The sequence below is a fragment of the Gracilinanus agilis genome, chromosome 4, assembly GCF_016433145.1.
Source record: "Gracilinanus agilis isolate LMUSP501 chromosome 4, AgileGrace, whole genome shotgun sequence".
NCBI lineage: Eukaryota > Metazoa > Chordata > Mammalia > Didelphimorphia > Didelphidae > Gracilinanus > Gracilinanus agilis.
The window spans coordinates 27,328,778-27,347,333 of NC_058133.1; the positions used below are offsets into that span (position 1 = coordinate 27,328,778).

The following is an 18,556-nucleotide window of genomic DNA, read 5'->3' on the forward strand; positions in this document are numbered from 1 at the left end:
TGGAGGATGGGGGGGGGGTGAAGGGGGTGAAGGGTGAAGTAAACACGACTTATGTAACCAGGGAAATTTTTTCTAAAAATAAAAAATTATTTAAAAAAAAAAAGATGGTATGAGGAATAAATTTCATGTGCACATGCATGGTAAACTCTATAATGTATTTCCTTTCCATATGAACAGAAAGTGCAGTGAGGTTTATTGGAAGCTAAGGTAGGAGACCAAAAGAAAAAATCTGGAATTCTGACACCACTACATCATTCTGTTTCAATTTTGCCTGTCCGGAGTACCCAAGAGTTGGCAGTGGCATTAAGGAAAAGTGAGGTTCATAAGCAAAAAGACCTAAGTTCAAGTCCTGCCTCTAAACAGATTTGCTAGATAGCCTGAGCAAGGGTAATAAAATCATGGGGTTCCTAGCTGTGTGACCCTGGGCAAGTCATTTAACCCCAATTGCCTAGCCCTTACCACTCTTCTGCCTTGGAGCATTGACTCCAAAATGGAAGGTAAGGGTTTAAAAAAAAAAAAATCATCGGGTTGGACTCAAGTCCCTTCAAGCTCTAAATTCTAAAGGCTCAAAATTTAGATCTAGGAGTTGTCTGCACAAACTCAACAAACAAAAGCATGACAATGGATTAGATATCACTGAGAGAGAGAATAGAAAGAAAAGCAAAAGAATAAACTTAAGGCATTTTTGCTTTTTTTTTTTTAAACTTTCTTTTTTTAAAAAACCTTACTTCTTGTCTCTTGTCTAAGACTGAAGAGCAGGAAGAGCTAGGGAATTGACATGAAGTGACTTGCCCAGAGTCCCACTACTAGGAAATGTCTGAGGCTACATTTATCCTCCTAACTCCAGGGTTGGTGCTTTATCCTCTGTGCTACATGTTGACCCTTTATCTTCACTTTTTTAAGGAGTAGAAAGAGGAGGAGGAGGGACCAATACTGAAAAACATGCAGGAAGATTATTTTCCGGTAGAAAAGGGTAGTGCTGTGGAAGACAAAGTCAGTCAATCAATATTTATTCAGTGTCTACTATGAACATGAAATGCAATGTTGTAAGTAAAAAAGAAAAGCCACTTTGGTTGGATCCCTGAGCTTGATGAGGCTTGATAAATAGATCGGGAAGGGCATTTTAAAGGAAAAACCAAAATTATATAGAAGGCCACTGGAATAGGCTGAGGAGGGGAATCAAATAGCCAGAGCTATACTTAGGGAAAATTACAAATCACATTGGCAGTAGTGTGTAGGATGAACTGGAATGGAGAGAGGCTCAAAACTGGGAGATCCATTAAGAAACTGTTGCAATAATAAAAATAACAAGTGAAGAAAGTCTGATCTAAAGAAGTGGCACTATGAATAGAGAGAAAAGGTCAAATACAAAAAATGTATTTGTAGGTAAAAATGGCAAGTTAGTCATCCAATGAATAGAGAAGTGAGGTAAAGGTGAGTAAGGAGTCCAGGATAACACCAAGGTCATGACCCTGAGACACTGGAGAATTGGTGGTGCCTTTAAAGAAAGTATGGAAGAGGTAAGCATTGGAAGGAAAGATAAATTAGTTCCATTTTAAATATGATGACTTTAAAATGTCACTAGAAGAGTCATGACTCAGAGGACAGAGAACCAGGCCTTGAGATGAGAGGTCCTGGTTTCAAATCTAGTCTCGGGCACTTCCTAGCTATGTTACCCTGGACAAGTCACTTAACCCCAATTTCCTAGCCCTTGCTCTTCTGTCTTAAAGTAGTACCTAAGAGACAGTAAGGGTTTAAAAAAAATGTCCCTAGGACAGATTGAGATGTTCTAGAAGCAACTGGTGGGGGCAGCTGGGTAGCTCAGTGGATTGAGAGCCAGGCCTAGAGACCAGAGGTCCTAGGTTCAAATCTGATCTCAGACACTTCCCAGCTGTGTGACCCTGGGCAAGTCACTTGACCCCCATTGCCTAGCCCTTATCACTTTTCTGCCTAGGAGCCAATACACAGTATTGGCTCCAAGACAGAAGGTAAGGGTTTAAAAAAAAAAAAAAAAAGCAACTGGTGATGGGAGACTGAATCTGCAGCTATAGTGGCTATTCCCAGCATTCCTCTTTGCTTTCTAGTCATTCCCTAGGGTGCAATTCCAGGACTATGGATTTAGGATCACCTTCTATGCCTTTATAAGAGAAAGCTAAGTTTTTGAATTTCAATCTTTGCTCTTCTGAAATGCAAAATCATTTGGGTGCTTCTGACAATAAGTTCCTTTTAAGGACAACTCTTTACCAAGGATCTTTCCTTCACAGTTCTTATCTCTGAAAGTCACAAACACAAAGCAGATCAGGAGATTTCAACCATCTGTATTCTCTCAGCTCTCCTAAATGGTGCACTTTATAACACTGCATAATATTAAGCATCTTTTTTAATACTTAGCAGAATCACATATGGAGGGATAATCAAGGAAATAGAGACCACCTGGCTGCCTCCATTCAATTCTCATTGCATCCTATTTCCTGTCAGGTTACCTAAGATAACCCAACTACCTAAGAATAGATAGCCAAATGCATCACACCATATTGGAGCTAGACAGGTTCTTTGAGAGCATTAGGAGACAACATGGACTACAAATCAGTATTCTAAGACCTAACATGGCTATTATGAAAAAAAGTATTTTGCAAACTACCCAGAGCAATATAAATGGTCCAGCCCTCCTTTCTAGGCTGCCTTAAAATGTGAGAATAGAGCTCCTGGAGAAGCAGGGACCATATCCCTTGGGGGGCTTTGCAAAGAACAAATTCTTGCTAAATGCTTTTTTCATCCATTCATTCATTTTACAACTGGGGAAACTGAAGCCAAAGACGTTAAACAGCACACCCAAAATTATATAGTTAAAGCCAGGGTTCCAAATGAGGTCTTTAAACCCTGATTATAAATTCAATATTTTTTCTTCCATTTCTAGGCAGATCATCCTCCTCCTTCTAAAGAAATACATATGATAAACTATATCTATAATTAGTTCAAGATTTATTCTTCCAAAAACCTAAAATTCCTGAAGTGACATTTTTATGTGTTTATGTCCTTTTCAATATTGATCAGAAAAGTCTAACATTGTTGGCAAACCTACAGCACATGTACCCTAGCATGCCAGAGAGGGCTGCTCCCTTCCCCCTCTCCACATGTGCCTGAGGACATTTCTCACATGGCCCACCCCTCTGCCCAGCAACCCAATGCAACTCACTCCCCTGTCTGGGATGAAGGAGTGGGGGGCGGAAGAGGGGCTCACATGCAGCGTGAGGGTTGCAATTTGGGCACTCAGTCTCTAAGAACTCTAAAAGGTTCATCATTACTGATCTAACACATCCAATGGTCCCCTAAATGAATGCTCATCTTCTCCCTCATGTGCTGGCACTTCTACAACATGAGGGTGAGAGCAAATTAGTATAACATACTCCCAATCATTCTCTCTGAGTCCCAAATTTTAATGAAGAGGACAATGAAAAGGAAGAAAAGATTCTCTTAGGCTTAATGAGAACTGTGAGCTTGCCCCTCTGGGCAAGGGTGGCCTTATGGCTTCTGATCCCAGAAAGAAGGATGAGGCCCAGAGAGACAAGTTATATTAAGGGTACCACTATATTGGACTAGTTAGAATCCACCAAGAGTCCAAAGAAACATTTGTCAGAGAGCCAAAAGCCTTGGGAGAGCTACCCAAAGAAGAGGGAAAAGGAGGGTCATAGCTATCTTAAGGCCACTCTTAAGGCCTGCTTTGGCTCCCTAGCCAAAGCCTGGATAAGTACATACTTGGGCTGAAGAGTATTTCAGAGCTAGACTCCATCCTCTTGACCACTGACTATTTAATGACAATTTCTGTACTCACTAGTTCAATAAACATGGCCTCAGCACATACTCAGGTAACAAAAGGATATGATGATGAAAACTTTACCTGGAGTTTAAAGCCTAGAAGTACTTGGACAAGTTCAGTCTGATTTCCCAATTATTATCCAAGCTGAGCTTCTTCAGATTCCCTAATAAAGGATTTTCTTCTGTCTAAAGCCATCTACCCCAGGACGTTAGTGTGGCATGTAAGTGACCCCCGTCAGGTTCTTAAAGGGGAACTTGGACTTGGGCAGGTCCTGACACAGTCCCTGAGACAGGATGCCTGCTATCCAAGAAGCAGCCTGGCTAAATATAGATAGAAAAGCACAGCAAAAAGTTACTTACCCACATGGTTGGAGTTTTTCCAACCACAGTAATCTCAAAGGCCAATCTACTAAATTGCAGAGAGCTTGCAATCTGTGTTAGTGGAAGTTACTGGTAAAATTACAGATCCCGAAATGTTTGAACTATAGGATTTCCACATTTTAGACCTAATGTTCACTTGCCTCAGTTGCATGGATACCTGAAGATCACTGTGAACAAGACTATGCAAAACTTTTTTTTTTAATAGATCTGGGATTTCATTGATGTGAGGAACTCTCAATACAGAAATTTACTAATGCACTAGAGAAGTGATGGGCAAACTTTTTAAAGAGGGGACCAAAGGAAAGGAAATGCTCATCTGTCAGTCTGTTTCTAAGGCAACTCTTTAGAAGTTTCATTGTATTGTATCCTACTCATTGTATTCATCAGATTAGGAATAATGTCACATGGCTGGAAAGAACATTTCAGGGGGCTGGATCTGGCCCTCAAGCGGTAGTTTGCCCATCACTACACTAGAGTATTAAGCAATCTCTGTGTTAAGGGTTATCTGGAGTGCTTAAGTTAAATGTGTGCCCAGTCACACAGCCAGGTTGGTGTCAAGGAAGAACTTGAATCCAGGTTTTCCTAACTCTTGAGGTCCTCTCTATTAGTCCACTTAATCTCACTTGTAAAGAGCTAGAAATCTTCAGTCTGCTATATAGGATTTTGCAAAGCTTAAAATTTAAGTGAATGAGTATTAATAGGATTTCAACATTACTAATAAAATAACTACCAGCTTGCAATTTTCTCTCTCTCCAGAGGAACTTAGTTTTTTACCTTTTTCTATACTATTACTAATTCTTAGCAACCTCCCATGCTCCCCATTTGCCTTTGAGCACTCTAAAGGCAGCAGGCCCTGCAGTGTTTTTCATTTTTCTATCCCCAGGGCCTAGCAGAGAACAAGCAGTCCAAGGTTTGCTGAACTGGACAATCAACTTAATCACACCATATCCCCACTAGGCATTTATAAAGCTCTTTAAAATCTGCCAAGTGCTTGGCCTGCATTATTTCATTTGAGTTGAATAATAACCCTGTGGGGGAAGTGCTATTATTATCCCCATTTTACGGAGAAAACTGAGTCTCAGGAAGGCAACAAACAATAAGGTGATTCATCTCCTTCCATTTTTCCTCCAAACTTTCAAGATATTGTAGATCATTAAGCACCCCAGCTCCTCTCCCTTCCAGCACCTCACTTCTATTTGGAACTAATAATTGGAACAAAGTCCTGTAAAATGGCACCAATTAGCTTTTGTGGATAATCTCTTCACCCCAGTACAATTCAATTCAAACTGGAGGGGAGGGGGAGGAGTATTAGAAAAGGCAGTATTATACAGGAATTACAGAATTTGCTTGCCCACCACTAGAGAGCCCTGTCAAAGACAGAAGGGAAAAAGTTTATTTATAACTATTGAGTTTCAGAGTCAAAAGGGATCTTAGAGATCAAGTCCAAACTCCTCATTTTATCTAGGAGGGAACTGAATTCCCACAACTACTCAGAATGCCCAGATGATACCAGTGTTCTGTCTTGAAACTCGCCTCTGCTCCCATCACATGTAACACTCACAAAGGAACACCACTATCTTACTCCACCATTTTCCCCTTGCAGCAAACCTTAATGCAGAAAAAATTTTCAAAACCCTCTTGGTCATGAGAAATTCAAGCCTGCCCCTTCCAAGAATGGTTTGAAAGGAAACTACACCAAAACCTCATTCTTTTCCTTCAGCATTACTACGGGGCACCCTACCACCCCTTTCAGTATTATATTTATGCTTCTCTGGAATTTCCCCAAGCAGAGAGCAAGGTTCTAAAGGGCAGGAGTTCTATTTGTCTCTTCATCCCCACCGTCTACCTAGCAGGGCGACTCATCCGGGAAAGCACTTCTATAAAAGCTGAAGTTCACTACTTCAGTCCCAGGGAAAGAGTCCTCCAGAACATGTCTCTAGGCTTATATCACAGTGGTAAATAAGAATCTCCATTCCCGGAGAGAGGTGATGCTCCACCTAGGTCAAGTGTTCTTAATCTTTTTGGGGAGTTCCTGACACCCCCGGCTGCTGGCCGTTGGGAGAAGCCCTGACATTCTTTCTCAGAATAATGTTTTTACAGGCAGAAAAACTATAAGACTGCTAGGGAAGCCAATTTTTTAGAATAAAAGGGGTGTTCCCCGCCCCCAAGTTCTTGAATCCGAGCTAGAGGGGCAGTTTTCACAAGTTACGGGGGTGGGGGTGGGAGTGAGTAATGTCATCTGGAGGTCAAGGGGTCAACCACTCCAGGGGGTTCGGAGAGGGAGTCCCCATCGCCTCGGGGCGTCCAAGGTCAAGGGCTCCCTCTATACCCCATTCCCCCAAAGAGGCTTCAGGGGGTGACTTAGGGGCTAGCGCGACCTCTGGTTCATCTAGACTCAGGTGGGGAGGCCCCGGAGGGAGCAACCCTAGAATTGGGGGAGGGGTGCAGACGCTTCGGGCTCCCTCATAACGAACAGCTAGGGAAACTAAAGGGAATGGCTGAGCCGGAGAGGGAGAGGAACCTGGCCCCCACACACACAAAGTGGTACCCCTTCCCACCCAAACACTCAGCCCCGCCCGAGTCTGTGGCCTCAGGACCCCACCCCACGCCCCGTCCATAAATCTCGAGGTTTTCGCCTCTTCATTGGCTGCGCCCTTACGTCGCCGCTTCCCATTGGCCGAAGGCCACTAGGCCCCACCCCACCCACCCCGGCTTGCGCCGAGCCCCCAGCATAGCAACCCCAACTCCCCGGCAACTACCCCCCCCACTCTAGGGCCGAGCCCCACGTCTAGGCCGAGCTCGTGTCGGAGCGGACGGCCTCCTCCTCACCGTGTAGTAGGAGAGCAGCCCCGCATTATAGTCCAGCACGAACCAGCGGTACTGCCAGCCCTTCATCACGTTGGTCCATTTACTCAGCGGCCCCTCCATGATGGACGCCATCTTGGGAGCCGCCAATGACAACAAACGGGCTGACGTCACACGCCTATATAGGCTTGAGGCCGGAGGGGCGGGGACAGGGGTGGGGCTGGAGGGGGAAGGGCCAATGAAGCTGGGGCGGGCTCAAACGACTGGAGGCGGGGCCCAAGGACCCGAAGCGAGAGAGCGGGAAGCTGAAAGAGCTAGGGAAAGTTGCGGACAACTCGGGTTTCTGCAGCTCTTTTAGAGATCTCCAAGTGGCTTTTCTCACCAGAGCCCCACGGAGGAGGGAGGAATGAGGAATCAAAACGCCCAACATTACGAACAACTCTGACCTTGGAGTCAAAAGAGTTGGGTTCAAATCCCACCGCCGGCACTGAGCTTCAGGTCACCCCTTCTCCAAAAAGGGGGAGGAGTGGGACCGGCCTCTGAGATCTGTGATCTTATCGTGATCTCGGGATCCCTTCAGAATTACAAGTTAGACAGGTGAGACCTGAGCTCAGTGGGACCTTAGGCAATAATGACAATATTATAATTATTTACTATATATAATAATTAGAGCATGATTGAAGGTGATCACATTGGATCCTCACAACAACTCTGGTAGATTTTAATTCCTTTTACCGGCGAGAACACCGAAGCAAACAGGTTAAGTGACTTGCCCAGAGTCTGACAGATTTGTTCAGCTCTCCCTCACTCCAGCTCCCTATCCCCTGCCCCACTTAGATGCCTTTTAAACCCTTCCTCAGGACAAGACACAACCTTGTCTGGGCTTAAATTGGCTGTAAAATGTAGGGTTGGTACTAGATGCCCAGTGAGGACCCTTTTAATATTAAGGTATGAACCACCCCACCATCCTTTAAAGCAGGTACTGCAGGTCTTATGACCGACATTTTTGTAGATGAGGAAATTAAGTCTCCGTTAAGTCAACAAGAATTTCCAAAGTACTTACTATGTGCCAGGCACTTTGCTAAATGCTGGGAATACAAACAAAAAGGAAACAGTCCCTGCCTTCAAGGAACTTACATTCTAGTTGAGAAAAGTAACTTGCCATTGGGAGTCGAAAGGAGGATGGGCCTGGAGGCAGTGGGGAAAGTACCCAAATTGTGGCCTGCTGGGGAAGTTTCTCTGGTGGAGTAAGAATCATAGTTAAGGGAAAGTTGGCTGGTCTTGACTGCATTTATGCATTCCTAACAGGAGGCATTTAATAAATGCTTGTTTTTCTTCCCTTCTTCCTTTTACAGGGAAAGAAATAGAGAGGTTTTGTCTTGCCCAAGTTCTCAGTAGCAGTCTAGATTCAAACTGCATCCTTTGGCTCCAAAGCCAGTGTTCTTCACGTTCACTCTACCTTGCTTGCTTGTTGCCTGCCTGCCTTAAAACACTATAGAAATCAATGATAGCTATTATTAGGTTGTCCTCCCCTCTCATTTTACAAATGGGGAAAGTGAGACTCCAAGAAGATGAGGTATTTGCCTTAAATCACAAGACAGTAGAGCTGGGAATTAAATGGAGGATTTTTACCTATAAATCCAGGACTCTTATCATCCCATGCAGTGCCAGATCATATTTACTTAGAGTCCAAATTTGCATCATTTTTTCTGGACCTTTCCTGTCCCTCTTCTCTCATGCCCTAGTCTCTTCCCTCTAGAATTACCTTACATGTTCATTTTCTATATCTTATATGTGTAGGATGTATATGTTTATTATGTACATTTGTGTATGTTTGATGCTCATGTCCACATAGGTCAGTCTAGAGGCTGCTCACAAGGAAATCATAAATATCTCTTGAGACTCCTCTGACCACCTTTCTCCAAAGGATACTTTGAATGTTGTCAGGAAGAGAGGAATGTCCCTTTGGAGTTTTGTGGGTGGGGCAGCTAGGTGGCTCAGTGGATAGAATACAGGGACTGTATTCTAGAGGTCTTACATTCTGATCTGACCTCAGATACTTCCTAGCTCTGTGACTCTGTGACTCTCATTGCCTGCCCCTTACTACTTTTCTGCTTTAGAAATGAGGTCCTAAGAAGGTAAGGGTTAAAAAAAAACAAAACAAAAAAACGGGGGCATAAAGCTGGTCACTTTTCTCAGAGAGAGGATACTGAGCTAGAATTTTGTCTACTCTCTAAATATTGTTGGTCTAGGGGAAATAATTTTTAGGTTCCTGTTTCTTATCTCTTAAAGGAAAGGATACCCCAAATGTATAAGCTGGGAATAGGCACATGATGAAAGTGACTACTCTTCCACATGTTGGCTTTTTCCCAGGATCTTTCTCCCCTCTCAGGGACTATGATCTGAAGAGAATAGAGAACTACAAATCTCTTTCAAATCTGAAATCCAAAACAACAGAATCTCTCCTCCCCTAAGCTCACACCAACTCTGCCCTTCACACCTAGAGCACTGAGTAAGTAGTCTCCACTACTGAGGAAAAGCCTGACACAAATGGACTTTGAGCTCCTGGCTACATAGATAAACAGTTGTTTGCCTCCTCCAAAGCAGGGACAGTGTTTTTGTCTTCCTTTGTGTTGCCTGCACTTAGCATTGTGTGTAGGAAATGCTAAATAAATGCTTGCTCAATGACTGATTAATTTAGTCACATTGATTCATGCTTCCATGGCTTCATATAGTCTAAATTCCTACACTCTACATTGCTACCTGATACCACCTCCTAATAGCTCCCTGTGTGTCCAGATTTTCTAGACCTCAGTTTCCTCCAATTGAAAAATGAGATTAGATTAGATTGGCCTCTGGGGGCCCTTGAAGCTCTATATTTGTGATCTCATATGAGTCTCCTAATAGCAACTCTGGGTGGGAAGGACTATAGGCATTAATTAGTGTTCCATGAGTAAATTGAGGCTCAGAGCTGTCAGGGGACTTGCTCAGGGTCTGTAGAATACCCCCACTTGGGAGAGGTATGGCAAGAGATTTCTAACTTGTGCTTCTTGCTGCTCCCATGACAAGAGCCAGACTCTGATGAGAAAGAAACTGGCTCAGACTTCTTGTCTCCACTGTGATAAGAAGAGTACACTGCCTCCATCACATCAACTTCCCTATCAAGCTTGGGACATAAACTTCAAGCTCCACTTTTGACCTTCCCGAAGCAGAATTCCTATCTTCTCCCTTGTCTTCCCCCCTACTTTCTGTCATTCCCCATTCCACCCATCCTGCTTATGTATTCACATTCTCTGTGAGCTTGCTGAAATGGACTCTCTGTGTTCTCTGACTTTTCCCACAAAGGAGCCTGCACTTTGAGCATAAATTAAATCTGCAGATAACTATATGCATCAGAGTTGGTGACTGGAGAAGGGTGGAGGGATGTAGACTGTTTGACCTTGGTGGATGTTTTTCTCCCTAGCTCCTACCATCAAATTTCTTTTCTTTTTTTTTTTTAAACCCTTCTTTCTGTCCTAGTTACAACTCTAAAACAGAAAGTCATGGGCTAGGCAATCAGAGTTAAGTGACTTACCCAGGGTCACAAAGCTAGGGAAAATGTCTGAGGCCAGAATTTAACCCAGGTGCTCTCAACTCCAGGCCTGGCGCTCTATCCACTGTGCCACCTAGCTTGCCCCTCTTATCATCAGATTTCTACTCTAAGGTCACTAGAGATATCCAAAAGCAAGTCCAGACATTTTTCTGGGATCTAAGCCATGTCCTCTCCAGTGAATGTAAGATTAAAAATTAATATCCAATACTCCAAGTATTATATTGTTGTAAGATGTATTAATAATAACTTGATGTAGAGGAAAGTGATAGCCTTAGTAAAGTGGCACTTCCCAGGCCACACACAAGGGAGAAGACAACAGGTTCTTGTAGTGGTCCATGTCTGATAAGCCTGCAGTGACAATCACTCACTAACCCAATTTAGCAGTCTGGACTACAGTAAGTTGTCACATCATGAAAGAAAATAGAAAAAGAGACTAGATTTTGAAACAAATGGGAAATAGCATTTCCTGGTCTGACCCTTTTCTTTGCTTTCTGGGATAATGGAGCCAGAACAATCGATGTTCAGTACTTGATAGTGTAATACAAGGAAGTCCTGCATTTAACACATGTTAAATGGGTGCAACCTTGAGTCTCGCACGTTATCAAGTCCTTGCGCTCTTTGTGCAGAATATCATCAATCCTCTTAGGGATGGTTTGCTCTCTTTTACCTTTTGTGCTCGTGTGGCATTTCACAGGTCAACTTCTGTGCTCCTTTATGGTCCATTTTTCCTTGATTCAGACATATTCATAGAGCAAAAGTCCTATAATATTTAAATAACCAGTGGCAGGTTGCCATAGTCCAAAGCTTTTGGGGATATGCATTTATATGCTAGGCAAATGACATGTTAGCTTATACTACTGCAAAAATCAAAACAGTTTTAAAAATCTCAATATTGGTGACATGTGCTTCAAAAAATGAGAAAATTGAATATTGTATCACACATGTAGGAAGAAAAATAAAAAATATTAAAAATGTGTATATTTCACAATCACAGAGATAAAAGTATAGAGGCTACTTGCCAAAAAAATAAGATTCATTTCCTCTTTAACTTGCCATGATCCACAGTGTGAGTGCAAATGAGGTGGATAAAGCAATGTTGGATTCAAAAATTTACCAGAAGAGTGTTATAAACAAAAAGGGGCCTAGGGAGCTATAGATATACAATGATGTTAATGTATCTATCTGTATTCTCCCTAGTTGCAGAGGATGGAGGAACACTAACCCTGGTCACCCTTGATAGTTGTTACAATTTCCCCTTTTCTCTAAAGTTGCCCAAGAGGACCCTGAAAGGTTAGGTGGATGGGTAACCCTTTCAGGTCCAACCTGGGGTTGGATAAATTATTATAGGGCTTTTGACTTGCCTTGGATCACGTTTTATATGTGACTGCATTGACTCCCTCCCCAAGGGTCCTGTTATAAAGACCACTCAGGAAGGTACTTGTTAAACTCACTTTATCTATAAACAGGATGAGGAATGGGGATTGGAGACCCTATCAACCTAATGTCCATAACTGGTTGACAATTAGGACTGGAGGCTATTGATCCAGTAGAACAGTGATTTCCAAAGTGGGTGCCACTGCCCCCTGGTGGGTGCTGCAGCAATCTGGAGAGGCAGTGATGGCCACAGGTGCATTTGGGGGCAGTAAATAACTGTAAGGGGGCGATGATAGTATGTGACAGGGGGTGCTAAGTAATATTCTTTCTGGAAAGGGGGAAGTAGGCCAAAAAAGTTTAGGAACCACTGCAGTAGAAGCTGAAGCTTTATTCTCCACTATACCTCTGGCCTAGCCTGGCCACAGCCAAGCCAGAGTATAGGGATTGCTGTTGATGCAGCTGTGTTGGTGATCTTATTCTCTCAGCTTTCTCACTATCAGTGTTTGGTGATGCACTAGCTCTCACAGTCTTCAGGAAATATTCAGGTTCTTCCTATCCTCTTCTTCATAGACCTCCCAGCCTCCCTTCACCACCCAGAGATCTAGAGACCTAAAGAGCTAGAAAGACCCAAGACCTAAAGAGCCAAAAGACCCAAAAGACCCCTTTCAAGTTGCTATTAGGGGAATTTATACTGCCAAGCCAACCGACGCTTGCCCCTGGCTCACAGCACCTGGGAACATTCCATGTCTTCCAACTGCCTTCCCTGTCATTCAAGGTGGCATCCATCATTTCCTAGGGTATGAATATAACAAGAGCAATTCATCTCTCTTTCATCTTCTGCTCCAGTGCCTCATCATAGAGAGACAGAAGCTAGGAGCAAGAAGATTCCCCAAAGGCCACAGTGTCCAGCCTCCCAGGAATCCTGATCACCAGGCAAAACATTCAGTTCCAAAATCACCAAATGAAGAAAAAAACAGAGTCCTTGTCAGATTCTGATCTTTTCCATAATCTCCCCCTAAATCTGCCTCCTTTCTTTCCCTACTATCAGAGTCTTAGGCTTGGGTGAGAGCTTTAAAGCTAAGAGACCATTTTGCTTACTACCAGTAGGATGCTTTAAGTGGAAGAAGCATGGGAGACTGTAGTAAAAGGTCATGAGTTCAGATTCTCACTATTTGTGTAAGTTTAAACATTTAGCTAATCTTTTTGGACCTGTGAAAATGAGAACATTAGTCTAAGTGACCTCTATGATAATACCAAGAACTTTGGTGGCAAGAACAATCTTTCCTGGATCTTCAGTAATGGTGGGGGCTGCAGCCCCTGAAAGGGCTAATGCCCGGTCACATCTCCACAAGAATTGCTCCCTGGATGATGGCTTCAGAAACAGGACTGGTAATCTGAGGATGGGTACGGCTATTCAGGTATAAGGTCTTCAGTTGTCTCCACCTGGGATCTAAGGAAAGGTGATGGTGAAGGAGTGAGGCAATTTGCTTCTACACACACACACACACACACACACACACACACACACACACATCCCACTTCATATCTTTTTCCCAGAGGATATATAGCTACTTCAGATATACTAGTTGGCTTTCTATATATGCAAGAAAAAATGCATAATTAAGGGCATGAAAAGATATGGTCTCAAAAGATTTGGAAAAAACTCATATTACAAAAAACAGAAAAAGAATGTAGTAATCCAGGTATGCATTAATCTTGATATTTTAAGAGTGCTCAAAAAACTGACTCTTGTATTGCTTATGATTGATTTCTGTAACCTTGAGTTAAATTGAACCTCAACCTGCCAAATTCCTAACCCTTTCCTAAGGCTACACTCTAGAAGACTGGACAGTTATCTCAGTCTCCCTATTTTACCTAAAACAATTACATATGTATCAAACCTCCATAGGCGCCTTAGACCATATAAACTCCTGATCTCTGGGTATTGTCTTAGAATCCAGCAGTTTGTATCTCGTGATGATTACCTCATAATGTTAATGTATCAGACCACTTGGCTCTTCCCTTCCCCCTATACTGTTGTAACCCCTGTAAAAGTGAAATTAGCAGTATGGCAGCTAAGGGTTAAGCTTTGAACCATCTAAGCTCTTTACCATCAGACCTTCATCCCAGTGAAGCTCTGAACCATGGGAGCTCTTGATCATCAGAGCTCCTAACCATGGAAGCTCTTGTCCTCCAGAGCTTACTTGCTGTCTGACTACCTTATGCCAGAACTTTCTATGTCTGCGTGTCTTTATTCTCGTCTTATGTTCTCTTTCCCTTAGTCCTTAACCCATAACCCATTTTCTCTCAGTCCCTGGTTCCCCTTTCTGGGTGTCCTACCCACTAGGAATCTTTGTGAAGTCTGTGGACGGCTTCAAAGAAATAAAGAATTTGAGAGTTGGGACTTTAGTGACTACCTGATAATACTTAGCACTTATATGGCAAGGATTTTAAGGTTTGCAATGTTCTTTACATATGTCTGTCATTGGATTCTCACAACCACCTTGGGTGACAGATACTATTCCCATTTTACAAATGAGAAAACTCGAGCACAAGGTTAAATGACTTGCCTAAAGTGACATGGGTAGTAGGTGTGTGAAGAAGGATTTGTACTTGAGTTTTCCTGACTCCAACAACAATCTTTGATCTGTACCCTCCTGCTTCTAATGCATACCTGAAAATGAATCAGAAGGATAACACACAGTGAACTGAATTACTGTAAACTGACATAAGCTGATAAACTGAAATTCTTCAAGGACTTAGTGATTTAAAGCCCCAAGAAGTGTTGCTTAGCCAGATGACTCTTCCTTTCTTGATTCAATAAGAAAGTCATTCCCACCTTACAAAGGAATCAGACATAGATATGCCTTGTTTACACTTTCAAACTTCATTAGGTGTGATTCTGTGCTGTGACTACCTCCACTGAAGGAGGTAGGGAAACTTTCTGTGCTACCTAAGTATTTCTGAAGTATTTCCCCAATAAACTCAAGATGGATTGGGGAAAGTCCTCACAGTCTTTGGGGGAAATCAGGAAAGGCTTGTATAGAAGCTAGTATTTTAACTGAGTCTTGAAAGAAGAGATGGAAGAGTAGAGTAAAAGTCAGGTATTCAGGATAGGGTCATATGTGCAGAGCATCAAGGATGCCAATGTAAGGAGGCAGCTAGGTGGCTAAGTAAATTGAGGGCAAGGCTTAGAGACGAGAGACCCTGGGTTCAGTCTCAGATACTTCCTAGCTGTGTGACCCTGGGCAAGTCACTTAATCTTCATTGCCCACCATTACCACTTTTCTGCCTTAGAGCCAATACACAGTATTGATTCTGAGTTGGAAGGTAAGTATAACTGAACCAAGAAATATAGGGTGTGTTAATGTATAATGAAAGGAGTAGCTAGGTAACAGAGGCCTAGAGTCAGAGGACCTGGGTTAAAAATCTGTCTTAGATACTTCCTAGCTATGTGACCCCCAGGCAATTTATTTAACCCCAATTGCCTGGCTCTTGCTATTCTTCTATCTTATAAATTATACTAAGGCAGAAGGTAAGGGTTTAAGAAAATGTATGAGGGAAGGATGGTAGCTTGGGGTCAGATTGTGAAGGACTTTAAGGGGCAAACAAAAATTTGTGGATGATCCTAGAGGCAATACAGAACATTGGAATTTTCTGACTATGGCAATAACACAGTTATTTAGGAAAAGTAACTGTCAGTTGTGTGGAGTTTGGATTGGAGGGGGACAAAACTTGAATCAAGGAAGTGTAAGGGTTAAAAATTAAAGGTTGCACTAAATATATAAAAACATGGGTGCCGAAAATATATTACTCAAGTCAGGATGACTTTTTATGGCAGTTCATTTTAAAAAGGAGAAAGAGTGAAAGCAAGGAAATCAGAGAGAGAATAGATAATCACTCTGGCCTGGTTTGAACCAGGCAGGGCTTCAGAGGACCCAACAAAGGGGGCCCAGAGGTAAATTAAACAAGGGTTTTAGCCAGAGGCCTCTTCCAAGAGGAGGGGCCTCTCCAAAGGATATTACCTCCAGAAAAGCCAGGAAAGGGAGTCAGCCTTTTTCACAAACCCAAGTGGTAGTCCTAAAGGAAAATCCAAGAGCAGTTCGAAGTCCCCAGTTGGAGCTCCTCCAGGGTCAAATTTGAAGTCTAAAGAACTGGTCACAGGAAGTTCTTGCCACTTTTAAAGCTCATTTCTTTGGTCTGTCACTTCCTGTGACTTCCTTCCACTTTACGTGGACCAATTGCAGTTATAGCCTTGCTTGGGACTGCCCAAAGGGCAGTCAGTGGATTTCTGATTCATCACCCACTATTGCACAAGTGGGTCACAGACCTCCCCATACTTAAATAAAATGAGGTATATACACTTCTGGTGATTAAATCTAAAAATGGGCATGGGCGAGATAATCCCATCTTCACACACCCCCCCTGATCATTTGGGAGACTAGTTAAACTGATCATTTAACATAATTGGCTTATCCCCCTAGAAATCTAACTACAGGTGTATACAATATTTCACCTTCTAAAAGGAAACTACAATAGTTAGAGATAAGAGAGAAATAGAAGAGAGAGAAAGCAAAACCAATATTTGCTAGGCACATTGACAAAAAGCCAATTAGGGGGTAGTCTCCTTTGGCATAAAAGTTTATATTCAAAACTAATGTGTTCAACCCCCTTCAGTCAATCAATTGCACCCCAAAGTTCATTCTGGATCTTCTTGATGTAGTATAGGTTTTTGTAGGCATCTTTTTCTAAACAATTCATTTTCTGGATTCAATTAGCAAGCTTCTTTCCTTGAAATTTTTCTCAAGCAAAAAATTTAAATTGTGGATTTTATAAAAATATATACAGAAGCTGAGCAGCTGGGTAGCTCAGTGGATTGAGAGCCAGGCCTAGAGACCAGAGGTCCTAGGTTCAAATCTGGCCTCAGACACTTCCCAGCTGTGTGACCCTGGGCAAGTCACTTGACCCCCATTGCTTACCCTTACCACTCTTCCACCTATGAGTCAATACACAGAAGTTAAGGGTTTAAAATTATATATATATATATATATATATATATATATATATATATATATATATATATATATATATATATACAGAAGCCAATTAGAAGATCTTTGCAATAATATTGGCAAGGAGTGATAAGAATTTGAATTAGGATGATGGCTGGGTGAATGGAGAAAAGAGAACAGACAGGAGAGATTTTTGTGAAGATATGATTTGGCAATTGATTGGATATGTGAGGTGTATTAGGTTAAAAAAGAGTGAAGAATCTATAATGATACCAAGGTTATAGCTCTGATATTTTATGTTCTAAGCTCCTTGCCATTTCTCCCAAATGGTGATTTAGGGAGAGTTCTAAACTGGGAATCAAGAAACCTGAATTCAAATATCACCTCTCCCACTAACTCATCCTAATTCTCTTTACTTCTCTGGATGTCATCCTCCTCTTCTGTGTAATCAAGTGGTTGAATCTCTAAAGTGCATTCCAACTCTAAGCTAAGGTCATGATTCCATTACCTGCTAAGGTTCTTAGTTTCTTCATCAATGCTTCTAATTTAATAGTTGAGTAACTGAGACTGAGAAGGGAGGTGACAGTCATCTCTTGTCTGACTCATGGTGGATAGGGTATTGGAAAGAACTTGGTAGTTGAAGATAGTCAAGAGTAAGTGTCTGAGTGCCAATGCAAATAAATTTGAGCCAGAACGAAAGGTAAGGGCTTTGTTCTCCATCCATCCAGTTTATTTGCCTTTATTATACATTATTAAGCTTGGTAGCTTTTATTAAGTGCTTACTATCTATATCTTTTTCTACCTAGCTATATTGATTTTATTCCTACAAAGATCAAAATCTTTCCAACAGCAAAAACTAATCCAGAAAGACTTGTGAATATCTAAGACTATGTCAGCCAGATTTGATCTCTGACTTCTTTCTCCCTCCCTAATAACAGAGTTCAAAAAGAAAAAAAAACCATTGTTTGCACTCAGCCTCATTTTTCACTAGCTGTACGTGGTAGTAATCACTTATGATCACTACACCCCAGCAGACTTCAGTTAAGATGACTTGGCTGGCTAGCTTCAAAGAGCAAATGAAAATTGCTTTGTTGACCATTGAGCAGGAAGTATTGGCTGTCACTTCCCAACACTAGCTTTGGGCTCATCTCTTCAGTCACATATCTATTAAATGTTGAAGCTATGACTCAAAAGCAGAATTTCTCGAACTGTCCAGCTTTGCAGAACTAAAAGTAGTACAATATTATTCACTTGTCTTTTTTAAGAGGAGTCATGGCATTTCACCTATAACTTGACTGACTTAAGGGATACTAGTTAGATAATGGAATTTCTCATTGCTTGCTATGATATGATAGAAAATCTGATTTCCAAGTACAAAAAACATCACTATGTCACCTTCCTTGGTTGGATTCCTGGTCCCCTTCTCAATAGCCACTTTGACACCTGAACCAGAGCCCATACCTTGGGTCATCCAAGGTTCTAATTGGTGAGTTTCCCTATAAAGCCAATCCCAGTAGGCTGGTACCAGCAGTGCATTACTTTATTGCCATTCACCTTCATTACACTTCTCACCAGC

At 42.1% G+C, this 18,556-nt stretch overlaps 1 protein-coding gene across 5 annotated transcripts in view; it reads right to left on the bottom strand.

Moving 5' to 3' along the window:
• Positions 1-7,137, bottom strand: part of OSBPL9 (oxysterol binding protein like 9) — a 160,059-nt gene extending 152,922 nt beyond the window's left edge. For all 5 annotated transcript variants that reach the window (XM_044676463.1, XM_044676462.1, XM_044676461.1 and 2 more), the window contains exon 1: positions 7,027-7,137. In XM_044676463.1, the coding sequence (XP_044532398.1) occupies positions 7,027-7,137 (111 nt within the window). The remainder of the gene's footprint in view (positions 1-7,026) is intronic.
• Positions 7,138-18,556: the final 11,419 nt, after the last annotated feature.